At 47.2% G+C, this 27,734-nt stretch overlaps 1 protein-coding gene across 4 annotated transcripts; it reads left to right on the forward strand.

The window, feature by feature from the left end:
- The first annotated feature begins 526 nt into the window (after positions 1 to 526).
- On the forward strand, positions 527 to 27,438 carry TCN2 (transcobalamin 2). Of its 4 annotated transcripts, XM_084819466.1 has the most exons (11): positions 527 to 585; positions 672 to 733; positions 5,526 to 5,594; positions 8,699 to 8,888; positions 14,767 to 14,927; positions 16,016 to 16,177; positions 18,358 to 18,533; positions 20,479 to 20,659; positions 21,648 to 21,828; positions 24,642 to 24,763; positions 26,332 to 27,438. In XM_084819466.1, the coding sequence occupies exons 3-11, from the start codon at positions 5,528 to 5,530 to the stop codon at positions 26,391 to 26,393; spliced, it is 1,302 nt and encodes a 433-aa protein (XP_084675592.1). In that variant the 5' UTR covers positions 527 to 585; positions 672 to 733; positions 5,526 to 5,527; the 3' UTR covers positions 26,394 to 27,438. The 4 variants fall into 4 exon arrangements, with proteins under 4 accessions (XP_084675592.1, XP_084675590.1, XP_084675591.1 ...); XM_084819464.1 differs by having other exon boundaries at positions 527 to 733; XM_084819465.1 differs by lacking the exon at positions 672 to 733.
- The last annotated feature ends 296 nt before the right edge of the window (positions 27,439 to 27,734 follow it).

A 27,734-nucleotide genomic window follows, 5' to 3' on the forward strand; every position in this document is an offset into this window, starting at 1 on the left:
GCAGCAGGGACTGGCCCAAAGCGTGGAAGAGGGAGGCGGGGCCTGGGGAGATCTTCAGGAGATCTGCAGGGAGATCTTCTTCAACATAATGTGCAACAGATGCCTGCTCAAGCTGTCATGACCTTAGTACCCCTTATCTGAAGATGTGATTCGAAGAAAGATACTTGCCAACGGTAGATGTAAGTATGTGGAATCAAAATGAAAGGCACTTACAGAGTGTGAACACTATGAATAAATCTTTATATACTAGCAAATTGTGTGAATAAGCTGGTATTACGATATAATTCAGTTTACTTCAAATGAACTCCATCGTTGATCAGGGAAGAGACCTAACGTATCCATAAGGTTGCAAGGTTATTTGGTGTTCCTTTTCCCCCCCTTGGCCTTCGCTGTGAATGATTAAAAAGTACCCTACTGCCCTTTGCTGATTCCATTTATTCATCACTACAGCTGTTCTCCCCCTCTAGAACCTCTCAGACTCTCAGCTTTACTGAAACAGCTGACTTCAGCAGCTGGAAGAGGTGTCACATGACTCCAAGCAAACAAGAGTGAAAGGGGATCTCCCCACGCCACACTCTACCTCTGGTGAGTAAGTGTGTGTGTGGGGGGGAAGACTCTGTCTTTCTAAGAGCTGGTTTTAGCCCCCCATTATCGCCCCTTTACAATTCAAGGGGAAGCGGAGGATGTGAAGCGACTGGCTCCTGGGACAGAAAGAGACTAGAGCCACCAGGAGGTATGGCTGCATCCACGCAGCTGGTTTTGTCTTTTCTTTCTTTTTTAGTATAATCCTCATTCAAGTTTGACGTTAGCTCATTGATATCTATGTATTTTCTACTATGTATATGTATTATGTATGTATGTATGTCCCACTATGAGGAGTGGGACTTGCTTTGAGGAAAGTGTTCATAGGATTGAAGCCTCAGAGTGCAATCCTATGCAGGTTTACACAGGAAAAAAAAGTCCTACAACTGCCAGCATTCCCCAGCAAGCATAAAGCCTGAAATGCATTTATCTGATAAGAGGTGCAGCAGAGACAGACCAACAGCAAGGTTGAGCAACTTAAGAGTGGGTGGTGTCCGTTTTTCTGTCCAACAGAGAGGAAACATCTGTTGAACAGAGAGGAAACATCTGTCTCTCCCTCCCCTACGTCTTTCTCTCCTGGGGTCTTTTAGATCAGGGATCAGCTGACTTCAGTCCTGTGCAGTCCGTTTCTTTGTCTTTTATTGTTTGCTGGAATCCCTCTGGCCCACCGATGTGAAGAGTGCTAAATTTACAAAGCAGGACTGCATGCTCACAGTCCCTTAGAAGCGAAGGGTACAGCGGTTGCTTCCACACAAGACTTTTTACTGTGCAAGTGCCTGGCCTCATCCACAGAATTGGACGGGGCATCCAGATGGTGTCTTCCTCCACTTGTAACTGTCCCATGTTCACCCACTGCTCCTTTCTCCTTTTTTCTTAACGCAGATAAGCCATTCAGAGAAAGACAGCCCAATGCCTTTTGCCTGGTAACGCTAGGAGCCCGCCGTCTGGAAGCAGCAGTGGGGTAGTGGAACCAGCCAGGGCACGCAGGCACACAGCGCCGCCGCTTTGGCGCTGATGCCCCCTGAGACTTCCCTGTTCCCTCCGAGCTGAGCTGCGGTCCTCATCACAGTTGGAGGGGAGGGATTTTCCCAGCAGCAATATATTGTTCCCTGTTGTCATGCCAAGTATTTGGGGGTGGCGTGGTCTTGCATGGGCCATTCAGACCTTTTAGCTCTACTAAAGGCCTGCTCCTGCTGCAGATGAAACTGCTAGAACTACCTTGTGGATATGGATCTACACAGCTGTCTGAATGTCTGGACTCTCCACCAACTGCATTCAGGGGAAAGTGAGAGTGGTCATGGGAAGGGGTTGGCTGGATTGGGACCTCAGCTGGCCGGATTTGAGCCAGAGGCCTGAGGGTCTGGCCCCTGCATTGCAGGCAGAGGAATCCTGCTCACTTTCTTTGCACCTGGTCTCCATGATCTTAAGAACTGCCTTTTTGGATCCAACCATTTTGTCCATCCTTGGGGGACTTGCAAACAGGGCATGAGGGCAACAGCACCCTCCCCTCTTGTTTGGGTCCATCTACTGATATTTGTAGGTGCACTGTTTCTGTATTAGGATCCAATCTTGCTTATAACAACGGAAAGACCTATTCTGCATGAATCTGAATAATCCTTTTAAAATGTCCTTTGTGTGTTCCTGGTTTGTATGCTCCCAGCAGTTTGGTTTTTCTGGGAGATCCTAAGTTAGTGGCATCATTAGCTCAAGATCATTAACAAAGAGATAATTAATGTGCTGGATTCTCATTTCTTGCCTTACACAAGAGAAGATCATTGTAAAACATTTATCAAGATGTTGATAAGATGTACCGCAGTGCAACACAAGAAAGTGACAACCCCCACCCCGCAGTTCTCCAGGTCTTCTCCCCCTGTACAGCTCCTTGCACAGGAGAACCTCCTAGTATGCCCCATATTATTTGGGGGTGGGTGGAGAAGCTGCCATTTGGATTTTTTGCCTGAAGTCACCAAAATGACTGGAATGGTCCCAGCTTGTGTTGTTATGGATGTGTATGAGCTATCTGTCTATAGTTCAGTACTTTGAGAGCATTTAGCTGTCTGTTTAGCTCCTAATATTTATTTATGCATTTATATCCCACCTTTTTTCCTCTTGCAAGGAACCCAAGGCGGCTTACATTATCCTCCTCCTCTCCATTTTATCCTCACAACAACAACCCTGGGAGGCAGGTTGGGCTGAGAGTCTGTGACTGGCCCAAAGTCACTCAGGGAGCTTCTATGACCAAGTGGGGACTAGAACCTGGATCTCCAGGCTTCCAGTCCACCACTCTCACCACTATACCACATAGATAAAATGCTTCTAAACAAAGTGTACACCTAAGATTGTTTCGTGGGCTGCATTCCAGGTTTTGTACTAACAAGAATTAGTACAGGAAAATATTTTTGATCCATGTTTTATTATTATTAGAGATATACTTATAGCATCACATAAGAATATATTGTATATATTGACATAGAAACATTTATGTTGTTAAACAGAGCTTTGCTTACAATCCTTAAATCTTAATAGTGTAAAATGAGAGATCTCATTCTATGAAGCAAGTTGCCTATTCAATACTGAATAGGCTATTCAGCCAACAGGACACAGGCAAGGTGGGAGCTTCTCAGAAGAAGCTCCTGCATTCTAAAATCAGCACAGATTTATACTCTTGCTGTATAGAAATTACCTCATAACTTACATAAATTGTCCCATAAATAGGGCTCATGGTCTTAATTATCTCGCTGTAATACATTATTTAGGGGCTGTGGTGGCTTAGTGGTTAAGACGCTGAACTGCAGACTGGAAGGTTGGCAGTTCAGCAGTTCGAGACCCGAGTGCTGCGTGACAGAGCGAGCTCCCGTCTTCAGTCCCAGCTTCTGCCAACCTAGCAGTTCGAAAGCAAGACATTGCAAGTAGATAAATAGGTACCGCCTCGGTGGGAAAGGTAACAGCGCTCCGTGCACCTCGGTGTTCAGTCATGCCGGCCACATGACCACGGAAGCGTCTTCGGACAGCGCTGGCTCTTCGGCTTAGAAACGGGGATGAGCACCGCACCCTAGAGTCGGACACGACTGGTTGGGGACACCTTTACCTTTAATACATTATTTAAAAATTAGAACATACATAAAAGGCTTACATGTATACCTTTCAGGCTAGGTAAGATCAATTTTGAATTATACTTTTGAGAAGATAACTCTTTTCTCAAAATTTGCCAGTTAAACCTGAGTACATAAATTTGTCTAGACATCTATATATCAAGCTTTTGGACGTGCATACCTCACATAGTATTTGATCATTAATTGATCAGCAACAACTTTCAGTACACTTTTGACCTGAAATAATATAGTCTCACTCATTGCTTCATTACTCAAATAACGTTTTGGTCCAAGTGATAGGGCATTAACTCAACATTTTTTTCTTTGGATACCATCCAGGTCAACTTGACCATTATTTTTTATGCCAGTTACCCAGAATTCATTGTGAACCTGCTTGGGTTTCTGTGTTGTCTTTTCTTTAATACGGTTTAATACAGTACTTCTTACTTATTTACATTTTCAAATTCTTAATAATCTATCATTAATATTGAGCATTTGCATTTCATAATATGGCATCTTATGTCATTTTAAAACAGGTGGATTAGCATTTTTTTCAATAGTCTTCCCAGCAAGTCCAATAAAGCAAAGTCCGCTGTTTCTTAAAATCCAGGACAGTGCTTCTACGAGGATAACTGGATAGGGCCTTTTCTGTAGCAGTACCCAGTCTGTGGAATGTCCTGCCCTAAGAGTGTAGGGGTGCAATCCTATGCATGTTTAGGCAGAAAAAAGTCCTACAACTCCCAGCATTCCCCAGCCAGCCATGCTGGACTTGTTTCTGTCTAAACATGCATAGGACTGCGCCCTAGATGATCTTCCTCTTTATTTGTGTTCTGACAGTGTTTGTAGACTTTTCCAGCCAGCTTTTAATTTTGAGGACGTTTAAGGTTGCTTCCACCTAAAGGGCTCTTAGTGCTATCAGTTAGAAAGCACTGGGCAGCTATTCTATCTTTTTCTATATAACGGATTTTCTGCAGCAAGAAAAAAGATGGAAGAAAAGACATGGAAATACACAGGAGGTTTATGAAGGGAAGATGATGTCTGGGCCCCCATAAAATCCTGTGAATGAGGCAGGGTAATAATGGCACCCTAAAAGCATCATCTGGAAAAACCCTACATTACTGTCTGTTAGTTTGGCACTCTAGGCTCTTTTTAGTCTGTTTTTAGTCTGTTAATTTCTTGTTTATTCTGTTATTTCAGTAACTGGACTGTTACTGTCTTTTACTTTCGTACACTTCATTATCCAGTTTGAACTTCTCCTTTGGAGAGGGAAAGTGAGATAGAAATTTTTATTAGTATAACTAATAAAATTAAAAATGCAGTTGGAAAAGGAAGCTGTCCTTAATTTCCGCAAATGGGAAACACCAGGGCTCATGCGTGCGTGGAAAAGCTTCACCAGTTGAATTCTTGTCTACCGTTAAAGGCACAGCAGTGGTCTTCTAGGATGACTGGGGAAGCATTTTCAACCCCTGAATGTAAAGGCTTTGGCGAGGATTCTGCTCTTGCAGCTGGCCAGCCCCAAATATGCAAGAATGAGATAAAGCTGTGGAATTGGATATGCGTAATATGCTGCCAGCATAGCACCAATGAAAGGGAAAGTAGGTCTCCCCGGTCGGTGTCACCAGCACTTTGGCTGTCTCTGTATCTTTCTTATTCAGCCAAAGTCCTTCCTGTTTTGCCAAGTCAGCTCGTGCGCCTTGGGAAGGCTCTGTTGACATTTCTCTACTTTAATCAGTGATCTGGAATGGATGGGCCTCACAGCCCGGTGGCAGCCAGGTTCCTTGGCCTGGTCTTTGGACTTCCTTCTGGCACTAAAATCGTTGTCCTTGTCTTCTGCCTTCCCTCTTGTTGCAGGCATGGATCCCACGTGGCCATGGCTCCCCTTCCTCCTCTATATCCTGTTTCCTTCAGTCCAGCAGTGTGGTAAGTCTGCTTACTTTCTACTATACCAGCCTTCCCCGACCTGGTGCACCCCTCCCAGATATATCAGACTACAGTGCCCATCATCCCCAGCCAGCACAGCTTGCTGGCTGGGAATGGTGTGAGATGCAGTCCAACACATCTGGAAGACACCTGGCTGGGGAAGGCTATACTGCAGTATCATTTTAAAAAGTTGTTACTTAGACAACAGATGCATAATTAACTTGTGGAACTCACTGCCGCAAGATGCGGTGACCGCTGCTAGCTTAGATGGCTTTTAAAGAGGATGAGACAAACACATGGAGAAAGAGAATAGTTTCTAGCTGGAAGTGTATCTCTTGCGTACCAGATGCTGGGGACAATAAAACCAGAGTATGGCGTGTGTGTTTTCATGCCTCCTTATGATTTTCCAGTGGCATTTTGGTTAACTACCCTTGGAATCAGAATGCTAGATTAGCTGGACTTTTGGTCTGATCCCAATAGCGCAATACATGTGTAAAAAATGTTCCCAGTGCACAGAGGCCTATGGCAGCACGTGCATAATAAAATGACAAAATAACGTACTTACAAATTAAAGAGGAAAAAATGCGACCATAGAATGACAAAATGTCAAAGCCACAAAGATCGGATCTAAAGTCATGGACTCAGCCCCGGAAACACCGGGCAGCCCAAAGCCATGCTGCAGGTTCTCAGCCTCACTTTCTTACCCAGAAAATGGGGTCATCGTGGGTCTACCTCGCAGCACGGTTCTAAGGATGAAGACTCCAACACCCCTAGTTTGGTGTAGCTTTTATATCTGTGAGGCTGCTTCATCCTGCTCTGAGTTCATGAGGACGCGAGAGGAGGCCGGGCTGGATCAGGCCCCAGGCCTCTCTAGTCCAGCATCTTGTTCCCACAATGGCCAACCAGACGTCAATGGGAAGCCCACAAGTCGCACACGAGTGCAACAGCACGCCGCCGCCACCCATCCCCTAGCAACTGGCATTTAGAGGCACACTGCCTCTGACACTGGAGGTGGCATATGGGTGTTGTGGCTAGTAGCCGTTGGCAATAGCTTTCTCTCCCATGAATTTGTCCCCTCTCCTTCTGAAGCCAGCCAGGTTGGTGGCCATGGCTACGTCTTGTAGTAGCGAATTCCATAGTCTGACTCTGCACTGTGTGAAGGAGTCTGTCCTTTTTTCTGTCATGAATTTCCCACCACTTGCCTCCTTTGGATGACCCCACTGGGTTGTCCACCCCACTCATGAATTTATGCACCTTTGTCATGTTTCCTCTCCCTCGACCTTTTTCCTAAGCGAAATGGTCCCAAACCTTTCCTCGTAGGGGAGTTGCTCCGAGCCCTCGATCCTTTTGGCGGCCCTTTTCTGCACCTATTCCAGCTGTACAATATCTGCTTTGAGGTGCAGTGACCCAACCTGTACGCACTGTTCCAAGTGCGGTTGCGACATAGGTTGCGTAAAGGTGTTATGATATTGGCAGTTTTATTTCCGATCCCTTTCAGAATGCTCTCCCTCGTGACGTTCGCCAGCTGTACACTGGCTTGAGCTACCCATCACAGCCCCAAAGCCCAGATCACTCGTTGTCAGCTCAGACCTCATCAGCATGTGTGTGAAGTTATGGTATTTTGCCCCACAGTGCATCCCTTTACACATACTTTCTGTGATGCGCATTTGCCATTTTAATGCCCGTTCACCCAGTTTAGACACATCCTTGTGGAGCACTTTATCGTCCCTTTTTGTTTTAACCACCCAAAATAATTTGGTATTGTCAGCAAATGTGGGTACCCCACTGCTCACCCCTAATTCCAGATCCTTTATGAACAAGTTTAAAAGAACTGGTCCCAATTCAGATTCCTGGGGACTCCACTGTTTACATCCCTCCATTGCAAGAACAGTCCATTTATTCCTTCTCTCTGCTTCCTTTTCTTTAACCAGTTACTGATCCATAACAGGATCTTTCCTCTTATTCCATGGCTGCTAAGTTTGCTCAGGAGTCTTTGGTGAGGGACTTTCAAATGGTTTTTAACAAAGTCCAAGTAAACGATGTCTGTTGGATCACCCCTATCCATACACTTGTTGATACACTCAAAAACTCTAAAAGTATAGTGAGACAGGACTTACTTTTGCAGAAGCCACATTGATACTTCTTCAGAAGGACTTGTCCTTCTACATGTTTGATCATTCTGCCAAATCTAACTCTCAACTACAAATTCAGCTGCTGCTTGTGCCTCAGTTTCCCTGCCCATAAAAGGCGAGTGGATAACCGTTGTCAAAGGCCCAGTCTACCCAAAATGAGCTGGTAGAACCCTGAGGTGACAGTCACCTATTGCTTCAGTCTGCAGGTGTGTGTGTGTGTGTGGGGGTGTTATTTATGTATTTATTTAGGACATTTGTATCCTATCCCATAACATAAAGTCCTCTGGGTGGCTTACAGTAAATAAACATAAAAATCAAGTTAGATTCAAAATAGAACATAAACCCATAAAATCAAAAGGAACAAAACTTCCCAATTAGAAACAGAAATTTTAAAACAGAGACCCAGACTACATGAGTTATTTCAGTGTTCCCCAACCTGGTGCCCTTGAGATTTTTTGGCCTACAACTCCTATCATTCTGAGCCAAGATGGCCAAAGGCAGTTTGATGAGAGCTGCAATCCAATACTTCTGGAGGGCAGCAGGCTGGGGACAGCTGAATTATTTAAAAGGCCCGTGTGGACAAAAAACTCTTCAACAAGTGCTGAAAAGACCTTAAGGGTGGCCTTTTTGAATCCCCCCCCCCCACACACACACACATACTCCCTGCAAGTAAACAGACAAATTCACATTTAAGGAGACAGGACCTTTCCCAGCCAGCTGCTTGCTGTGCTGCTAGATTTCTACTTGCAGGGAGGATTTTATGCCAGGGAGCGTTCAAAAATTGGTTCCCCCTCCAGCAGTCCTTTCTACCACCTGTGGATTCCATTGCCTCCTCTTCCTTTTCACCTTATTCTACTCCTTGTGTAAACCAAAGTCATTTGAGATATAGGATGAGGTTATTGGTTGTAGATCTGTTGCACCTACCTTACACACATCTCTCTCTCTGTCTCTCTCACACACATGTTCTGGAAGAAATCCCCAGAGGACATTCTCAAGCCATCAGGTCTTTGAATGTGGAGCTCCTGAAGCTGACGTCGGATATGTCCGAGATGCTGAACCCCAGCGTCTACCTGGGCCTTCGCCTTTCCGATGACCACAGCCTTGTGGGAGAGAGCCAGTACCTCAAGCAACTGGACGAGAGCTTCCAGTCCAACGCCAGCAGGTCTGACCAACAGAATCAAAGTATGAATTGGGCCAAAGCAGAGGAACTGATCAGGGGCACAAACAGAAAAATAACACTTGTGGGGAAGTTTAAGCCTTTTTGTGGAGGTGGGAAGGAACTGAAATTTGAGGCAAGTATTTTCATTGATCTCTCTTGGCTGTCAGGCTGCAAGCCAATAGTCGCTTACCTGGAAGTAAGTCCCATTGAACTCAGTGGGACTTACTCTGGAGCAGCCATGTGTAAGGCTGCGTTGTCAGTTGCCAAATTGGTTACATCCCTTTTTGTTCAGGGAGCAAAAGCCCTAGAGTGGGGAACCTGAACCTTCGGACTAATTTCGAAAGCCCTCTGCATGAAGTTAGTTTAGAGCTCTGGCAAGAACAATCTGTCCCTTCCCTGGAAGCCCACCGGATGGCAAGGAAGAGGAGAGAGGGGGAAAGGGAGTGGCAGAAAGGGGTGGTGGTGACCCACCCACATTCGGCCCCGCCCACCACTGACATGCAGCCCCTGATAGATTACTCATGAGGGAATGCATCCCCCGACAGAAAGAAGGCTGCCACTCCTGCTCAGTGGTGTAGCTGATGTCATGTAATCAACAGCGGTATAGCTGATGTAATTATCATCAGCTGATGTCATCATCACCAACATCCTGATCAGTGGTGCTGCAGTTGATGTCATCTGCCACCCCCTCAGAATTCCCTGTTCCCTCTGAGCTTAGCTGCAATCCTCACCGTAACTGGGGGGAAATGAATTTTCCCAGCAACGATATATTGTTCCCTCTTGTAATGGCAAGTATTTGGGGGTGGCTTGGTCTTGAATGAGAAATCAGGACCCAGCAGCTTTAGAAAATACCTGCTCCTGGTGGAGATGGAAACAGCTAGAGCTGGTTTGTTGATATGGATCAAACACATCTACCTGAATTTTTGGACTGTCCTTGGGGGCATAGCTATGGGGACTGTTATGATTAACACCGGCGCTTCAGAATTTACACCACTGCCCCCGATCTAAATCTACCTTAGTTTTGTATCCTTACCATAACACAAGTCATGTTTATAGGGAAACAATTTGGAAACTAAGATTATGACCTATTAGATCTTCCATGCTGTTAACATGATGTGACGCTCTAACCAAGTACTGTTAAGCCAAAAAAGGCAGGTTTCTGCCCCAAGGAGCTTGCAGTCTCAATTCCAACAGTTTGGGAGACAACAGAGGGGAGGAATAGGGGAGACAAGGACACAATAAGGAATTTCTTGAAAATACTGTGATAATGCCAGTTGGCATAATTTTTAACAATCAATCCCTTTTTAATCAATGAGTGGGTTTGCGCAGCACAACAGTCCATCGTGGGTGACAAGCCACAGTGGGTTGTCATGTGGTCTGATCCTGGACCGATTCCTGCAGGGTGGCTTGTGCGTGGGCAACAAGCTGCCCGAACAGCCCATGGCTCGTTCTTAGAATCATAGAATAATAGGGTTGGAAGGGACCTACAAGACCATCGAGTCCAACTCCCTGCTCAATGCAGGAATCCAGGTCAGAGCATCCCTGACAGATGGCTGTCCAGCCTCGTCTTGAATGCCTCCAGTGTGGGAGAGCCCACCACCGCCCTAGGTAATTGGTTCCATTGTCGTATTGCTCTAACAGTCAGGAAGTTTCTCCTGATGTTCAGCCAGAATCTGGCTTCCTGTCACTTGAGCCCATGATTCCGTGTCTTGCACTCTGGGATGATCGAGAAGAGATCCTGGCCTTCCTCTTTGTGACAACCTTCCAAGTACTTGAACAGCACTATCATATCTCCCCCCAGTCTTCTCTTCTCAAGGCTAAATATGCCCAGTTCTTTCAGTCTCTCCTCATAGGGCTTTGTTTCCGGTCCCAGATCATCTTTGTTGCCCTCCTCTGAACCCTCTCCAGCTTGTCTGCATCCTTCTTAAAGTGTGGTGCCCAGAACTGGACACAGTACTCCAGATGAGGCCTAACCAGTGCTGAGTAGAGGGGAACGAGTACTTCCCGGGATTCGGAAGCTATACTTCTATTAATGCAGCCCAAAATAGCATTTGCCTTTTTTGCAGCCACATCACATTGTTGGCTCATATTCAGCTTGTGATCGACACCAATTCCAAGATCCTTCTTGCTTGTAGTGTTGTTGAGCCACGTATCCCCCACCTTGTAACTGTGCATTTGGTTTCTTTTTCTTAGAACTTGGAAAAAGAACTTGGTGCAGAACTTGGCATTTATCCCTATTAAATATCATTCTGTTGTTTTCTGCCCAGTGTTCCAGTCTATCAAGATCACTTTGCATTTTGTTTCTGTCTTCCAAAGTATTAGCTGTCCTGCTCAATTTTGTGCCATCTGCAAATTTGATCAGCACCCCCTGCACCTCCTCCTCCAAGTCATTAATAAAAATGTTGAAGAGCACTGGGCCCAGGACTGAGCCCTGCAGTACCCCGCTTGTTACCTCTGCCCAGTTTGGGAAGATCCCGTTGATAAGCACTCTTTGAGTCCGATTCTGTGGATCCACCGGATTGTTGTTTCATCTAGCCCACTTTGAGCTAGTTTGCTCATCAGGATATCATGGGGCACTTTGTCGAAAGCTTTGCTGAAGTCGAGGGATATGATGTCCACAGAATTCCCACAGTCCACAAGGGAGGTTACTTGATCAAAAAATGAGATCAGATTTGTCTGGCAGGACTTGTTCTTGACAAATCCATGTTGGCTTTGAGGAATCACTGCATTGTTTTCAAGGGGCTTCCAGATGGATTGCTTGATAATCTGGTCCAGAATTTTCCCAGAGATTGATGTCAGACTGACTGGTCTGTAGTTCCCAGGTTCCTCCTTTTTGCCCTTTATTAAGAGAAGGACAACATTAGCCCTCCTCTAGTCATCTGGCACTTTGCCCGTCCTCCATGATTTCTCAAAGAGTGGCTCTGAGAGTTCTTCTACCAGTTCCTTTATTACTCTAGGATGCAGTTCATCTGGCCCTCATGAGATTTGAACTCATTCAAAGTCATTAGGTGTTCCTTGACCATATGCCTATCGATGTCCAGCTGCAATCCTGCCCCCTCAGCCTGTACTTCGCCTTTGCCAGGGGGGTCATAGATCCTCTTTTGGGAGAAGACTGAGCCAAGTAGGAATTGAGCACCTCTGCCTTTTCTTTGTCATCTGTTATCATTTTGCCATCCTTATTGCATCTTGCATCTGTTTGACCCATGATGGGTTGGCATGTCATCTGAACTAGGGATGGTGGAGAATTCCGCCACAGATCTCGGTGATGCCGAATGCCAGTGCATTCGGCCCCCTGAAACCTGTGGTGGAACAAAGCCCCCCACACACAAAAGGCGTACGAAACGGAGCGCTCACCTGCTGCTGTTCGTGCTGCTCTGCGAATGGCGGCCGCATCTGCGGCCGCCATTCACTTCACCATTTTAGCCGTGATAGGCTACGTAAATACTTACGTAGCCTATCACGGCCAAAAAAAAAAAAAAGGGACGCAAATGGCGGCAGCTACGGCGGCCGCCATTTGCGTCCCTGCGCAGCCCAGCAGCGGCTGGATGTCGCTGCGGGCTGCCCCGGCTGGCGGCTCCGCAGAGTCACTGCAGAACAGAGCTGGCCGTCGAGGATTTTGGGGGGAGGGACAGAGCGCCTCCCCCCCCCCCCCACAGATGTACGAAACGAAACAGGTAAGTCGTTTCATACATCCCTAGTCTGAACCTGAACATGCCAACCCATCGTGGCTTACAGGCATCGGGCAGCAAGCCGCTTGGCAAGAACGAGAGAAACCTCTGCGGCTCTTCCGGAGCGTGGCCATGGCCGCTCTGAGATTGCGACTGAGCCTCTTTTTTTTTATCAATTTGCTACTGTGAGTTTCAACAAAACAAAAAACCAAAAACATAACAAAACCAAAAAATTGAAAATATAACAACATATTCTAAAGTCCTCAGTTTCAAATACTGTAACATTCAAAGGGGGGGGGAAAGGAAAAAAGAATAGATTACACATAAACTTCAGTAAAAGCAGACCAGATATCCAGATATAAGTCCATTCACAAGTGGTGCCTATATTCCGCTATTTCAAATGTTGCTAGTGTTGTTGTCTTCAATATATTGCATTATAGGCAGTGAGCTTTTATCCTTCCAGTATTGTAGTATCAGTATCAGCTGCTAAGAGGGCTCGAAAAATCCATTTATGCTGACCATGTGTTATATTCCAAAAAGCAGGTAAATAGTTTAAGAGAACATGTACATCAGTAAATATTAAAGAGCTTTCCAATACAATGTTTATCCATATGATAACTTCCTCCCAAAAGGAGGCAACTATTGGGCATTTCCAAAACATATGAATAAAAGAAGCATTAACTGCATTACACCTCCAACAATTAGCCGAGTTTGACAAACTTTTGCTAAGGAGACATTGTGGCTTCCAGTGCCCCTTGCCAGTGACAGCCCCTGCTCTTTTTCACAGAGATCTACATGCCAGCCCCACCCCCCGTTTGCACCGACTGCAGCAACCTCTGGCAGTTCCTTTGACAGCTGTCCAATGTAGCCGTGGCTATGGTGAAAGTGTCTGGAAAAGGGGGTGGCTCGTGCCTGTCTATGAAAACAACATGCTGGGGGCTCAGGCAAGTGGGGATTCAAAGCAAGGCATCCCCAAGGGTTGGGGCAATACTTAAAACCCTGGGGATCACTCTGCTAAAGGGGTGATCTACACCCCTTTTCCCCACCTGTTAACTGTGAAAGGCTGAAAAATCAGCCAATACATAGTCCCTTCTTGTCGGTTACCTTGTGTCAGGGTGGACACTGAGCCCATGGAATCCCAGAGTAGTTCTGATTCTGAGGAAGAGCAGTCTCTCCTGGGAGAGGAGCACGCTCCTCTTTCCCAGGGCCAACAGCTGACGGAGATTCCTCCCACCAGCATTCCTAGCTTAGATAGCAGTCCTGGGAGTGACAGAGCGCGGGAAGCAGACTTGGTGGACGCGCGACGCCGACGCAGAGAGCGGCGCCAAATGGAGGGCGCAGAAAGGAGGCGTAGTGCCCGGTTGGCGCGCAAACAACGGCTGCGCCCAGAGGATCCAAGGGAAAAGGGGAGGGACTCTCCCTAGCCCTTAAGTTCAGGGGTCTGCCAGTGATTCCCTTTCAAACGGGGACCAACTGTTCCAACTTAGGGCATAGGTACTGTGCTGCTCAGATCTAGTTGCAAACGGTAGAGTTGTTAAGTTGTAAAAGAAGAATAAAGCTTTGAAAAGAATCCCTTTGTCTGTGTCTGGACTTGGCTACTGGATTAGACTGAGAGAGGCCTCCAAGGAGCCTTTGACACCTTGCATGTTTGACAACTGAAACATACAAGGTACTAGACAAGGCAAGCCTTTGTATTTTGGATAGTCAGAGTTGTGCACTTGTGCAACTACAAAAATCCATCAACAAAAATAATAATAATAATAAAAAAGGATATTTGCACGCCTTAACAAGGATGAGCTTTTAAAAAATTATTCTTTGGCCCCATTTCGTGCACATAAAGAATTTTTTGTAAGGCCCCCTTTGCAACCAGGGGACGCGATCAGAGTGGAGACGGGGCCTTGATGGCAGACAAGTTGGGTTCCGCCACCAAGTCCTTTGGGATCCTGAGTGGAGCCGGCTGGAGGGCCAAGGGGGAAGGAGCGGCGTGAACAACCCATGTCGAGCCCAACGGTCTGTTGGGCGCACAAACTGCAGACTGTGGGTTGTTTGCAAAACAACCCACACTGCATAGCTTGTCACCCATGATGGGTTGCCGTGTTGTGCGAACTCAGACAGCGAGTATAATAACTGTAGACAAAACTAGACCTGGAGAGTCCCAGTCAAGCAGCACAAGAAGAGCTCACAGTGTGGTTGTTTGACTTGCTTTGGTCCAGTGCTCCGTCTGAAGTCCACTACCAGGAGCAGCCTGGGACAGGACGGCTGGCTCTGCACCTCCTTGCGCTGCGAGCTGCTTGCCAGAACATGAACACCGTCGCGAGGAATCAGCTGGTCACCCAGCTGAAGCTTCACTTGGAGGAGGAAGCGAAGCAGATAGGTGAGACCAGAGGAGGTGCTGGAATGGCAGTGGGGCGGCTGTGCTGGGAGGGCTAGTGAGGGCTAGGTACCACCTCCTGCTGGCTGTATGTGCACAGGGCCGAGCCACAGGCAGCTGATCCATGTGCCATCTCAAAGCCAGGGAAAAGAGAGGCAACCGTTAAAAACAAGGAACAGCAGAGTAAAAGTATCAGTTCACATCCTAGGAGAATAAAAGCATCTTCACCCAGTGCGGAAAAAATAACCAAGTTGGCCCTGCCTAGGTGTTGTTGGGAAGAGCATTTTGCAACTGGGGTGCTACTATCGAAAAGGTCCTGTTTCTGGCTTCCATCCAACTCCCTTCTGAAGTTAGAAGCACCTAGAGCAGGGCCTCTGATCCAGATGTTAGCAAATAGGCAGGTTCATGCAGGATTCCACAGCCCCTCCAGTACCCTGGTCCTCAACCATATATGGATTTATAAGTTAAAAACCAGCACTTTGAATTATCCCCAGGAAGAACTTGGAAGCCCGTGAAGGTCCTTTAATACCATGAATATATGTGCCAAGCAGCCAGTGCTTGTCAACAATCTCACTGCCATATTCTGAACCAACTTACATTTCTGAGTCATTTTCAAGGGCAGCCCCACATGCAACCCATGGTGGTAGTCTAGTCTGGATGTCAGCAGAGCATGGATAAACCACGGCAAGACTACCTTCGTCTGTATTATTGCTGGGTCATAGCAGTGGCAGCCCAACATTTATTTCTTTTTATTTTATTACATTTGTATTGCACTTTTCCTTCAAGGTCATTGTTCTCTCATCCCCACCCTCCATTTTTTGATTCACAAGAACCCTGTAAGGTGGGTTAGGCTGAGAGATAGTGACAGTCACCCACAGTCACCAGTGAGTGCTTCATAGCGGAGTGGGGATTTGGACCTGGTCTCCCCGGTCTTAGCCCAGAACTCTAACCACTACAACTCACTGGTGGTCACATAGAAGGAGAGGGTCTGGAATCCCAAAGCAGAGGTTCTTAGGCCTGGAATGGGGGAAGGAATGGGTCACTGTGGGAAGAAAGGGCTGACCTGTTGGTTGGTCTCCTTCTGCACTCAGACGACAAGAGAATCAGCCATCCCATCACCAACTACTACCAGTACAGCTTGGGGGTCTTGGCCATGTGTGTGCACAGCAAGAAGGTCAACGAGCACGTGATCAACAAGCTCTTGCACGCGGAGGCGCAGGCCAAATTTCGGCACACCCGCGGGCTCTCTGTGGGTAAGGGCCAGCTTGGCACATTTTATTTATTTTTTATTTATTACATTTCTATACCACCCAATAGCCGAAGCTGTCTGGGTGGTTCACAGCAATTAAAACTACAAAATGCATCATAAAGCATGATATAAAATATGAAAGCTTAAAACTACAATATAAAAGTACAAACCACAATAAAACCAAGCAGCAATGCAGAGATTTAAAATACAATGACAGATCTAAAACAACACAGCTAAAAGATTAAATGCCTGGGAAAATAAAAAGGTCTTCAGCTGGCTCCAGAAAGAGCACAATGTAGGCACAGGTGAGCCTCTCCAGGAAGCTCATTCTACAGCTGGGGGGCCACAGCAGAAAAGGCGCTCTTCCTGGTAGCCACCCACCTCACTTCCTTTGGTGGGGGCTCACAGAGGAGGACTGCTGAGGATGATCTTAGGGTCCAGGCAGGCACATATGGGAGGAGGCGATCCTTCAGATAACCTGGCTCCAGTCGTTTAAGGCTTTGAATATTAATACCAGCACTTTGGATCGGGCCCGGAAAGGGGCTGGCAGCCAGTGCTGATGGAAAAGTACTGGCGTAATATGATCACGTTGGCCAGTTGCCATTAACAGTCTTGCGGCCCCATTTTGGACCAGCTGAAGCTTCCTGACTGTTTTCGAAGGCACGTATAACACATTGCAGTAATCTAGATGAGAGGTTATCAGAGCATGGATAACTAGCTAGGCTATCTCTATCCAGATAAGGATGTGGTTGGTATATCAGCCAGAGGCAGCAATCCTATGGCCACTAGACACTGTCTAGAGGGCCATAGGATTTTTCGGTTTCTGGGGACTGAGGTCGGAGCCAGGGCTGCAAATGCAGTTCCCAGAAACCGTGCTCCCTGCCCCCTTGTAGCCAGCGTGGTTCTCTCTGCATCAGCTAGGTCTCCGCGCTTGGAAATGGAGCGTGGAGATGGGGGGAAGGGGGCAGTCCCAGGGGCATGGAGGGGAGGAGACCACGGAAGCTGCTTTATGCAGCTTTCTATCTGCTGCGCAGCCTCCCCTCCCCCTCCCCGAAGCTGCAGTTAGACAGCTGAAACCAGCCATCAAGCCAAAAATGCAAGGTGGCCAGAGCACGGAGGCCAGGGTCTCCATGCTACGACTGCCCTGCATTGGATATTCTGCAGCCTCTGATGTCAGAGGCTGCCAACTATTGCAACAGGATTGCGCCCTAAGCTGACAAAAGGTCCACAAAACCTGTTCAGACCTCAGCTGCTGTCATCTGCCCCCCTGCTGATGTATTGTGACGAAAAGGGAACCCATTTTTATCCATTCGACAAAGACTTCCCTACTCTCGGCGAGTGGCTGTTTAGAAGCCTTCTGAGGGCTGTTGAGTGGCTTTGTGCCCGCTGCTCTCCAGAAAACCGATGGCCTTCCCCTGTGTTTGAACCAACCTGTGGGTCAACGTCCGTGCTGATGTAAGACCCGCTTGGTACAGCCTGAGTCTGTTGTGGAAACTGCGTCCACCTGAGCAGGTACATAGCAGGTGGCTGTGGGTGAAGCCTCACACCGTCACCACAGTTTTGAGGACCAGCCACCGCTGACCTTTCTGGCTGCAGGACAAACTGTGGCTGTTCCTTCGACTTGCGAACTGGGACCATGTATCACAACAGTCACTAATTCACCCGTACTTGTGCATGCAAAGTGTGCATTTTAAAACAAAACACCAGCCTTTGCTCACTGGAATTGTGAGTGCATCTGGTGCCTTTACGGGAAGGGCCGTAGCTCAGGGGTAGGGCATGCAGAAAGCCCCAGGTTTGATTCCTGGCATCCCCAAGTAGGGCAAGGAAAGAATCCTGCCTGAAACCCTGGAGAGCCACGGCTGCCAGTCAGTGTCGACAATACTGGCCTAGATGGACCATAGGTCTGACTCAGTATAAGGCCGCTTCCTCTGTTCCTAAGGGTTCGCTCAGCTTCTTCAGACTACCACAGTGGCTTCACTCTTGGTTTTAGGGCTCCAGCAGCTGCCCTACTCTGCTGTGCTACCACGCTGGCCATAAGCAAAGGGGAGAGTCCCACGAGGTGGAGCTGCCTTACCAAGGTGCACATCTGCACTTTGGATGGATGCTCGCTCCCAGGCTTCGACTATAAATATTACAGCATCCCCCCCCCCCCGCCCCACTGCCCTTCTGCTTGTCTTCACCCAGACACCGAGGCAATGGCAGGCTTGGCCTTTGCCTGCCTGAAACAGGCCACCGTGTACGCGCCTGAGCTAGCGCCAAAGCTTGACCACGCGGTCAGGAGAGTGACGAAGAAGATCCTGCGGGCTCAGACATCCGAGGGTGCTTTTGGGAACATCTACAGCAGCCCCTTGGCAGTGCAGGTGAGAAGAACCATGCCCTTCTGGCTGGGTTTCCTTGCTTCGGTCAATAGAGGCGGTGGGAATGGACAGTCTGGTGGCTGGAGATTGCTCTTCTGCCTGGGGTGTTCTTTGCAGGCTGCCACATTTCCTTACTTTATGGCAGGGTGGGAAAGTCTGGCGGGTCTCGAGCAGTGGAGGCTCCGACGTCAGTGGGGCGGTGAATCCGCTCCAGGTTTCAGTCAGAATCACTCAGAGCTCTAGAGCTAATAGCTCCTTTAGAGTTCTGATTGAAACCTGGAACAGATTCACCCCCCCACTGACATCGGAGCCACCAGCCTCCAGTGGTCTGGAGGCTGATTCCACACCCCACCCCACCCTGGAACTCACCAGTGGCAGCACCCATCCCTGCTGCTGCTTCTGCCACTGAAACCTGGCAGTAGCAAAACAATTGTTTTCCAGGCGAATTGCGCTCCCACACCTTGTTTTCAAGCCAAAGAGGCCAGGTCCCCCTACCTGCAGGCTGGAGTGTATTGCTCACTTCTGCTTTATAGCTGTCACAAGGAAGGAAGCTCGAAAAATCTGTTGTCCAATTGCATCCCATTCTGGAAGCCAGTTCTCTCCATTTCGTTCCAGTCATCAGCTGTCCATCCTTTGAAGTTTCCACTGTGGCCACTTCCACTGCTGAAGAGGCAAGCCGCTTTTCAGCTTATGGTTTTTAAGTCTTATGCTGGAGAGTGACTTGCCTCTTCAGCACATGGTGGAAACTTCCAAGAGCCTTCTGGGTATGCAGCATTTTCCTTTTATCTTTGTCAGGACCTCAGGGTCTACTGGTAGCCCTAGACCAGGGATAGACAACCTGGTGCCTTCCAGATGTTTTGGACTACAACTCCCATACCCATTGGCCATCCTGGCTAGGGCTGATGGGAATTGTAAGCCACGTATCTGGAGGGCATCAGGTTGCCTTTCCTTGTCCTAACACCATAGTTTAAGAACTATTAAACTATGCTGATTGACTGCAAAATCCATCTCCTTCCATCTGCGCATCTTTGGGTATTATATGGGGCTCGCCTTCCCTCTCCACCGGGGCCAGAAGTGCATCATGCTGGGTGTGCAGCCCTCCCAGCCCTTCCACAAAAGGAACCAGCCACCTGGCTCCTCCCCAGGAATGGAGGCTAGAGTGTGTGTCCACCAAACAGATAGGAGTTTTCCTTGTTCCAGGTTTTGGATGACAAGCAGTAGCGTTATATGGGTGAATACAAATCTAACAAAAATTTGTGCAGTTCAAACATTTTCTTTTAGTTTGAAGCAGAAGCTGGCTATGCACTAATAAGGTGACAAACATGTAGGCAGACACATCAACATACCTGCAAAGCTTTTAAAAATGTTTAAAAAGAGGTGCTTTTCCCTAACCTGATGCCCTGCAGATGTGTTCAACGTCAAAGAAATCTGCAACGGAGTCAAATGAGTCTGGATTTCTATGAATCCGACCCGCAGATTCCCCAACGGACTGGCTTTTTCTGAGTCACGCGGATTCTGTTTAATTGTTTTGGGAGGAGGGATTTGCATTAATGCGCACTTGCACAAATGCATGAATCCACATTAGTTCATGCACATTAGCGCTAATGTGCACGAACTAATGCAGATTCGCGCAAGTGTGCATTAGCACTAAGGTAATTTAGCACAGGTAGAATGAAATTCTGGTTAAAAAAAACCCAATCCCGTCAATGCTGGAAGGAAAGACGCCTGACAGTCCGTGAAACACAGACAGAATGGCTTTAACAAAATCCGTACATCCCTAATTGCAACTCCTATCATCCCCAGCCAGGTCTGGTTTGATCTCCCAAAACAGATTGGGGAAGGCTGGGGACATCGGTCTTCATCTTTAGAAACATCATAGATTACGGAGACAAAGAGCGGCTCCCTTCTCCGGCCTCTCTTATGTCCTCTCCATCTCTTGGTGATTCAGTTTCTGATTGCTACGGGGATGAGCCCGAAGGAGCAGAAGTGCATCGACGGGGTGGCTGCCCTGCTTCGGGGCCTGGAGCAGGGCACGTTCAAGAACAGCCTCATCAAGTCTCAGCTACTACCTGCGCTACATGGCAAGAGCTACCTGGACGTCGCCGGCCTGCAGTGCAACGCGGGGAGAGGTACCGGGGAGGCAGCATGGAGGGTGTTGCAAGGCTGGGGTGTGTGCATTGGCTTCCGTTAGGGAAGCATCCCACCTTCAGGCCCAGGGGAGGCAGGGGCCTTGGCTCAGTTGCAGGGCCCTGGCTTTGAGAGCAAAATACTCTGGGTTCAATCTGCAGCATCTCCCAGTAGGGCTGGGAAAGACCCTGGCCACAAACCTTGGAGAGCCACTGCCCGTCAGAGCAGATAACACTGGTCCGATAGATCAGGGGTGGGGATTCTCAGGCATGGGGGCCAACTGTATTTATTTCTTTATTTAAAACATTTCTTGGCTGCCTTTCAGGGCAGAAGCCTCCTAAGGTGGCTTACAGCAAAAAAAAAAAATACATAAAAACAGTTAAAATATTAAAAGTGATAAAAACATAAAAACTATAATAAAAGCCAACAATAAAACCAGCAACAACAATAATGGCAGTAACAGCAACAGCAGCAGTCATATCAAGAGGAGGCCATAGTAAAATTATATGTTTCCAAGGCCTTCTTAACAGTCTGCAATGACAGAGCATGGTGGACCTCCAATGGCAACTTGTTCCAGAGGTGTGGGGCCACTGCAGAGAAGGCCCTCTCACGTGTGGTCACCCACCTGACTGCTCTCACAGGTGGGCAAGTGAGAAGGACCTCTCTTTCTGATCTTAAAGTGTGGGCAGGCTGATATGGGTGAAGGCGGTCCTTGAAGTAACTTGGTCCCAAACTGTAGTAAAACAACAACAACAGAGGTGCTTTTGAGCATGTGCAGAGTGTCTTTTGCACCTGCTGAGATTTAAGAGGCAGGGTTCCCAGGTCAAAATGAGGCTGGAGGAGGAAGAAGAGACCCCAATGGAGAGGCAAGCCTGGAACAGATCTGGAGGAGGTCAAAAGAAGGAGGAAAAAACGGTGTAGCGATGATGATAAAGTCCACCATGAGCTGGTTTGGCTGTTGTGTCTTAGCTTCTGCTTCCTCTTTCGCAGACTCCTTGGAACTTGGCACGCCGTCTCCCAAATCTAGGGGCCCCCATCAGCAAATCAGTGTCCGTCTGATTGTGGAGAACTCGACAAGTCAGCTGTACAAGCAACTCCTGAAAGTCCCGCTTGGCGCCTCCTTGCTGGATATACTGACAGCTGCCAGGAAGCTGGGCCGCAAGCCACTGAGGTGCGGCCGCCCTCCTCACAGGCTCTGGCTGGGTGTGACTGGGGCAGGCCAAGGGAAGGGGGGTGCAGAGAAGAGGGCTTCACGGTGCGTGTCTACTCAGAAGTAAGTTCCACTGAGTTCGGTTGGGCTTACTCTCAAGTGAGTAGGCACAGGATTGTGGCCTACTTAGTACCCTGTAAAGCTGGTCAGTGTTATTGTCCCCCTATTGTAGATGGGGCGACAGAGGCTGGGAGGGAGCAGCTTGACTTAGGCCAGGTGTCTGCCAAGTGGCACCCAGGGGCACATGAAGGGGTCTCCAATAGGGTGCCTGTGGCACCTGAAATGTTTTTTTTTTAAATGTCCCCTTTAAAAAAAATATATGTACACGGATTTGTATGAAATGCATACAACTTTCTCGCAGTTATACATAGGCTTCAACAAAAGCAGGCCAAATATCCAAATAAGTATCCATTTGCAGGTGAAGTCTATATGCCGCACTTTCAAATACTGAAAGTGTTGTAAGGTCCTCAATCCATTGCATTGCAGGAGGTGAGTATTTATCCTTCCAATGGCATAATGTCAGTCTTTTAGCTGTGAAAAGGGCGCAGAGAATCCATTTACGCTGACCATTTATTAATTTCCATGAAGCAGGCAAATAATTTGAAAGAGTGTGCACATCAGAGAATATTAAAGACTGTTCCAGTACAAAGTTTATCCACATAATGACCTCCTGCTAGAAAGGAGCAACTACTGGGCATTGCAAAACATGCTGAAAAGTAGCAGGAGTTGCGTTACACCTCCAACCGTTAGCCGAATTAGACAGAGCCTTTGCAATATTTGTTGTATTACAGTTGTAATATTTATCACACACAGAACTGCAGAACCTATTAGAAGCTCCACCTGCTGTTGCTACTCCCAGCAATGCAGGAGCTGCCAAAACAATAACTAACCCCCAGTACCCCCCTTAGGATACATAACAGACCCCAAATGGGTTCTCCCAGGGTTCTAATCGGCCCTCTGAGATTCCCTAGACAGCCACGTGCCCCTTCCCCACGACCACCAATCGTTTGGTGGTTTCCTGGAGTTTGTGCCGTTAGGAGAGGCAACATTGAGATGCCTCTCCTCAGGCCTCAGTACAGGCAGTGAGAGCTTTATGCTACAATATGTTTGCATTCTTTGTATTTTGCCCAGCCCATTTTGTCTTCGGCCCTGCCCACTACTGGAATGCGGCCGCCGAGAGCTTCTCTGGAGTTGAAATCGGCCCTCGGCCTGAAAGAGGTTCCACACCACTGATTTAAGTGGTATTTCACTATTTCTTATTGGAGGCACAGTTGTGCCTCCAATAGATAGGTGAACAGTCAAAAAAGGATTCCGCTGTGTTAAAAGAAAATCAGGGGGGTGGGTTACTCTAATCTTAATAAAATTGAAAGGGTTTCACCAATCTTTCTGAAAATCGCACGTGCCAGACAAAAATGTCTATTTTACATAACCTGACTATTTCAGGAAGATTGGTTAAACATTGAGGGAGAAAGGGAAGTTAACAGACAAAATAAAAGAAATACTAGGGGCTCCTTCACACCGGGCTTTTATCCTGTGATTGAGATTGCTCCTTCCTGGACGTTTGCGGGCTCTTTACATGACGCAGTGATTCTGCCGTGACCCTCCTGCACTAAATGCCCTTTGTTCCATTTTTAAATGGATCGCAGATAATGAGCAATCAAATTACCCCGTTGTGTTCTCCTTCAGTTTCTGTCTCAAAAGAGTTAAAGGTTGAAGAAGAGGAGTGAGATCAGTAATAATAATGGAAGACTCAGCTACGGGGAGAAGGGGGGAGAAGGGGAGGGGGGAAAGGGAGCATGTGTAAAGGGAGTCAGTTGTGATCCTGCATTTAAAACGGAAGCAGAAAGCCCCTTTTTAAATGCAGGATTGTAGGCTGGTGTAGAAATGCCCTTGGTCACTCAGGTTTGGCACTGAAAACATGCATTTGCAACCATTTGTGTCCATCATTTGCCAAAAAACTGGAGACTATATATGAAAACCATATATGTTTTGCTATTCCCCTTCTATTGTAGTTGGTGGAATGGAATTTAAAAGAGAGAGAGAGAGAGAGAGAGAGGTTGGTGTAAAGCGGCACAACGGCAAAGCAGCAAAGAGGCTCTGGGTCCAAAGAGGGCTTTCTGGGGTATGCTGGGAATTGTAGGACTTTTTTCTCTCTAAACATGCATAGGCTTGTGCCCTAAATAAGTTTAAAAAAGAACTTGAACTACAACTAACAAGTTTCCAAAGTCCAAATAGCCTTAATCCAGAGGGCAATTCGTAAGAGTTATGCCAGTCATTCCTCTGTTTTTTTCTCCTAAGGAACTTTCATTTCCCAGCATTCCAAACTGCTACTCCTGATACCCAGTTAAGAGCAGAGCTACTGGTGAGGGCAGAAGCCAAAATGTTTAGCTCAAAATATGTATTTTTAATACTCTGATGTTAGTCATTCACCATTTAGGGCACAATCCTATGCATGTTTAGACAGAGAAAAGGCCTGCAACCCCCAGCATGCCCCAGCCACCTTTGCTGGCTGGGGAATGCTGGGAGTTGTAGGCCTTTTCTCTGTCTAAACACACGCATAGGATTGTGTCCTTAAACGATTAATTAAAAAGAAACCGGCAATAAAACTGGACCTATTGGGAAGGGTATAGTGAAAATGGGTTGACCAGTGATAGGTCCACATGAGACAGGAAGGCATAGCGTATCTCACTCTGCAGCATGGCTTTCAAAACGGGAACAGCCTCTCGTTGCCCTGCTCTTCCTGACATGGCTTCTCTTTCACTTTTGCTGAACAGCTTTCAGACCAAGGAAACCCTGTCTGGCCCACTACTCACCAGCATGATGGGTCTGAAAGCCCGGGAAGGAGAACGCAAGTATTGGAAGATTGTCCGGGCCCCAAACACCAGCCTGGAGGAAGGCGAGTATTGGAAGCACAGCGCTGAGGAGAACTTGCATCCCCTGGGGTCATTGTGCATCTGCAGGCCCTGCCTAAGTGTAGCAGTGTTGACGTGCCCCTGCTGCCTCCTAAGATATTTAAGCTAAATAAACCCCTGTCCAGTTCGGATCTTCTTCAACCCTATTTTCTAGGCCATGGGCTGGGAATCTGTGTGCCTCCAGACATTGTCGGACTCCAGTTCCCCTCAGCCCTAGCCAACCTGGCCAAGTGTGAGGGGTGAGGGGACTAGCAGTTCATCAGCATCTGGAGGTCCACCGTTTTCCCAGCCTTGCCTTAGGGGTAGAATGGTTATTTTTCTTCTTAATATGAACGGTTAGATTCTGGGGAGTGTTGGACCTTTGATCAGTTTCTGCACTTGTGTGTTGCAGTTGCGGAACAGCGGCCAAATACACGCAGCACAGGCTCTACATAGCCTGCAGATTGTATTCTGACTTGACATTTGTTGCATTTCCAGAGGGAGTTGAAGGTCGTTTGGATGTTGCAAGCAGAACCTGAGTGCTTCACACTTCTGCTTCACTCTCCTGAAGCAGACTCCTTTTTTGTCTTTCCACTGGAATGCCAAGAGGAGATTTTCAGTAGGCAGAGGGAAGAGAAATGTCTGCACATTGTACATTTCCAGTACAGAAAGGCCAAGAAGTGGAAGTACTCCTATATCCGCTTGCTGGTGTAACTTACAACACTGGAAGCTATTCTGTGCTCTAAAGCTGTGGAACAGCAACCCAGAACTGCTTTCTATACACCCTTATCATGTATACTTAAAACCTACCGGCTTTCTGTCTTCTGTGACAGCGCCATGCACCATGCAAGCGCTCGAGTTTGCTTCTGGCACAGAACTCAGCATTCTAAAAACCTTGGCTTTTATTTTAAAAGACCAAGATTCTAGTCCTTGTGGCTGCAAAGATAAGCATGCAGTGCCCGCTGAAATCTCAGAAACCACAACAGCCTGGACAGGACCCCAGTGGCTTTACAGAGTTCATTCCCTGCAGAAACAGAATGATGATACAAAATAAACCTTGTGCAAATTTGCTGAAGTTGCATCATGGATCAGAGGTGCAGAACTCTGTTTCCCTTGAAGGAGAAAATATTATATAGGCAGTCCTGTATAAAGGACACTACCGATATAGTAGAAAAGCTGAATGTATACATTTTAAAAATAAAATTAATAATAAAATAATTCTATGCCTTGCATAAATTATGCAGATGGAGATATATTTACATATTTTCACGGAAGCTCCCCCAGCTACTGAAAATCTTATTCAGCCTCCTCTCTGACTTCTGAGATTTTAGAATGTCTGCAAGCATATCTTTGCTGCCCTAAGGGCTAGAAACTTGCCTTTAAAAAAGAAAATCAAGTGAGCTCACCAGGAAGCTGAATTCTGTGCCCAGTCTCACATTCTGCACTTTTTTTCTGTGCTCCCACATACATGCAGCATGTGCAAAGTTCTGGAAAGGAGCTAGAGAAAGATTCAGACTACACAAAGCAACTTCTCTCCCCTCACAGCCTTGTGTTTTGTTTGTACATTTTGCAGGTATTGCTGACTATATCCCACAAAATAAAGAAAACATCATCTTCAGATTTATTTCATGGTAGAGGCAAACCCCGGCCTCCCTGCTGTCCTCACCAGCTGGTAGAACACGCGCTGTGTTGACACTGGAGAGCTGCAGAGCGATCTCTTCCTCGTCCCTCTGAATGAGGATTAGAATCTTGGTCTTTAAAAATAAAAGCTGAGATTTTACTTGCAGGCACAAGGATGAATTTGCTCCCCAAATAATGCATCTTCCCTGGACACTTATCTCTAATGGAACAGATAGCTTCAACCAGGCTCGAAGGGAAAGTATGCAACTACTGGTCACAGAGGCACATAGCCCAGTTTTGTTGAGGTTCTAAAGTGACCAGCCAGATGGGTGATTAATAAATTTAATAATAAATAATAAATCAATAAAAGAAACACCATCGCAAGTCCATCCTAAGACATTTTGCCAGCTCTGGCAGGGCTACCTTGCAGTGTTGCGTGTGATGCTGGGATGTATCTGATATCAGAAGGCACTCCAGGACAGACGTTTTAATTGCACGCTGGCTCATGGGTGCCCCTAAAACACTGTTGTTCAAACAGCCCCCATGCGCTGCATGTGCAGTCAGGCTAACCCTGAGTCATTGGTGCCAAACCTTAACAAAACAAAATCATGGGTTTCAGACGGCAGTGTCACGAGACTGACAAAACAAGAGTGTGACATTTTGAAATCTAGCAATAAAAATGTGAATCATTTTCTTCCTCCCTTTCGGGTTTGTCGTCTCTTAAGGGTGCAATCAGCATCAATCTCTGAGCCTCCAATGTGTCCCATTCTACCTCTTCTTTCAGTTTTCAGTAAGGATTATGCTGTAGTGAAATTTCGAGTTAAATGGGATGGGGAGATGGCTCTATCCACTTCCCCGTCCCCCCCCCCCCCCCCGCCCACGTAGAAAACCTAAACTTTCTCAAACAAGTTATGGCGCAAACAGGAGGTGTCTCACCAAGGCTATAGCCAGAAATCGTGAAGTGAAGTGACCTAAAGGTACTTTGTTCGGGAGGGAGGGTAGCAAAAACCTAAATCTTCACCTATAATAATAATAAATAAATGCTGATTCTGATCTAAAACTCTTGCAGTCTCTTCCCTCCAGCCTGGTCTGTAGCATCAGCAACCAAGTGTGGCTTCAGCTGCATGCCAGGTTTAAGGTTTTGGAACTTGCCTACAAAGCCCTAAACAACTCAGGACCAGGATACCTGGGAGATCCCCTGATCCCCTACTGGTCTGCTCATTTGCTGCACTCATCAGGAGATACCCTCCTGGTACTGCCCAACATTTTGGAGGTCTGATCCATCATGGCTTGCAATAGTACCCGTAGTGTCGTAGCAACCACTCTCTGGAACTCCATACCACTATAAATTAGGAA

This window comes from Heloderma suspectum, chromosome 13 (genome assembly GCF_057233095.1).
Source record: "Heloderma suspectum isolate Gila_16-S chromosome 13, 16-S_ref, whole genome shotgun sequence".
NCBI classification, from domain to species: domain Eukaryota; kingdom Metazoa; phylum Chordata; class Lepidosauria; order Squamata; family Helodermatidae; genus Heloderma; species Heloderma suspectum.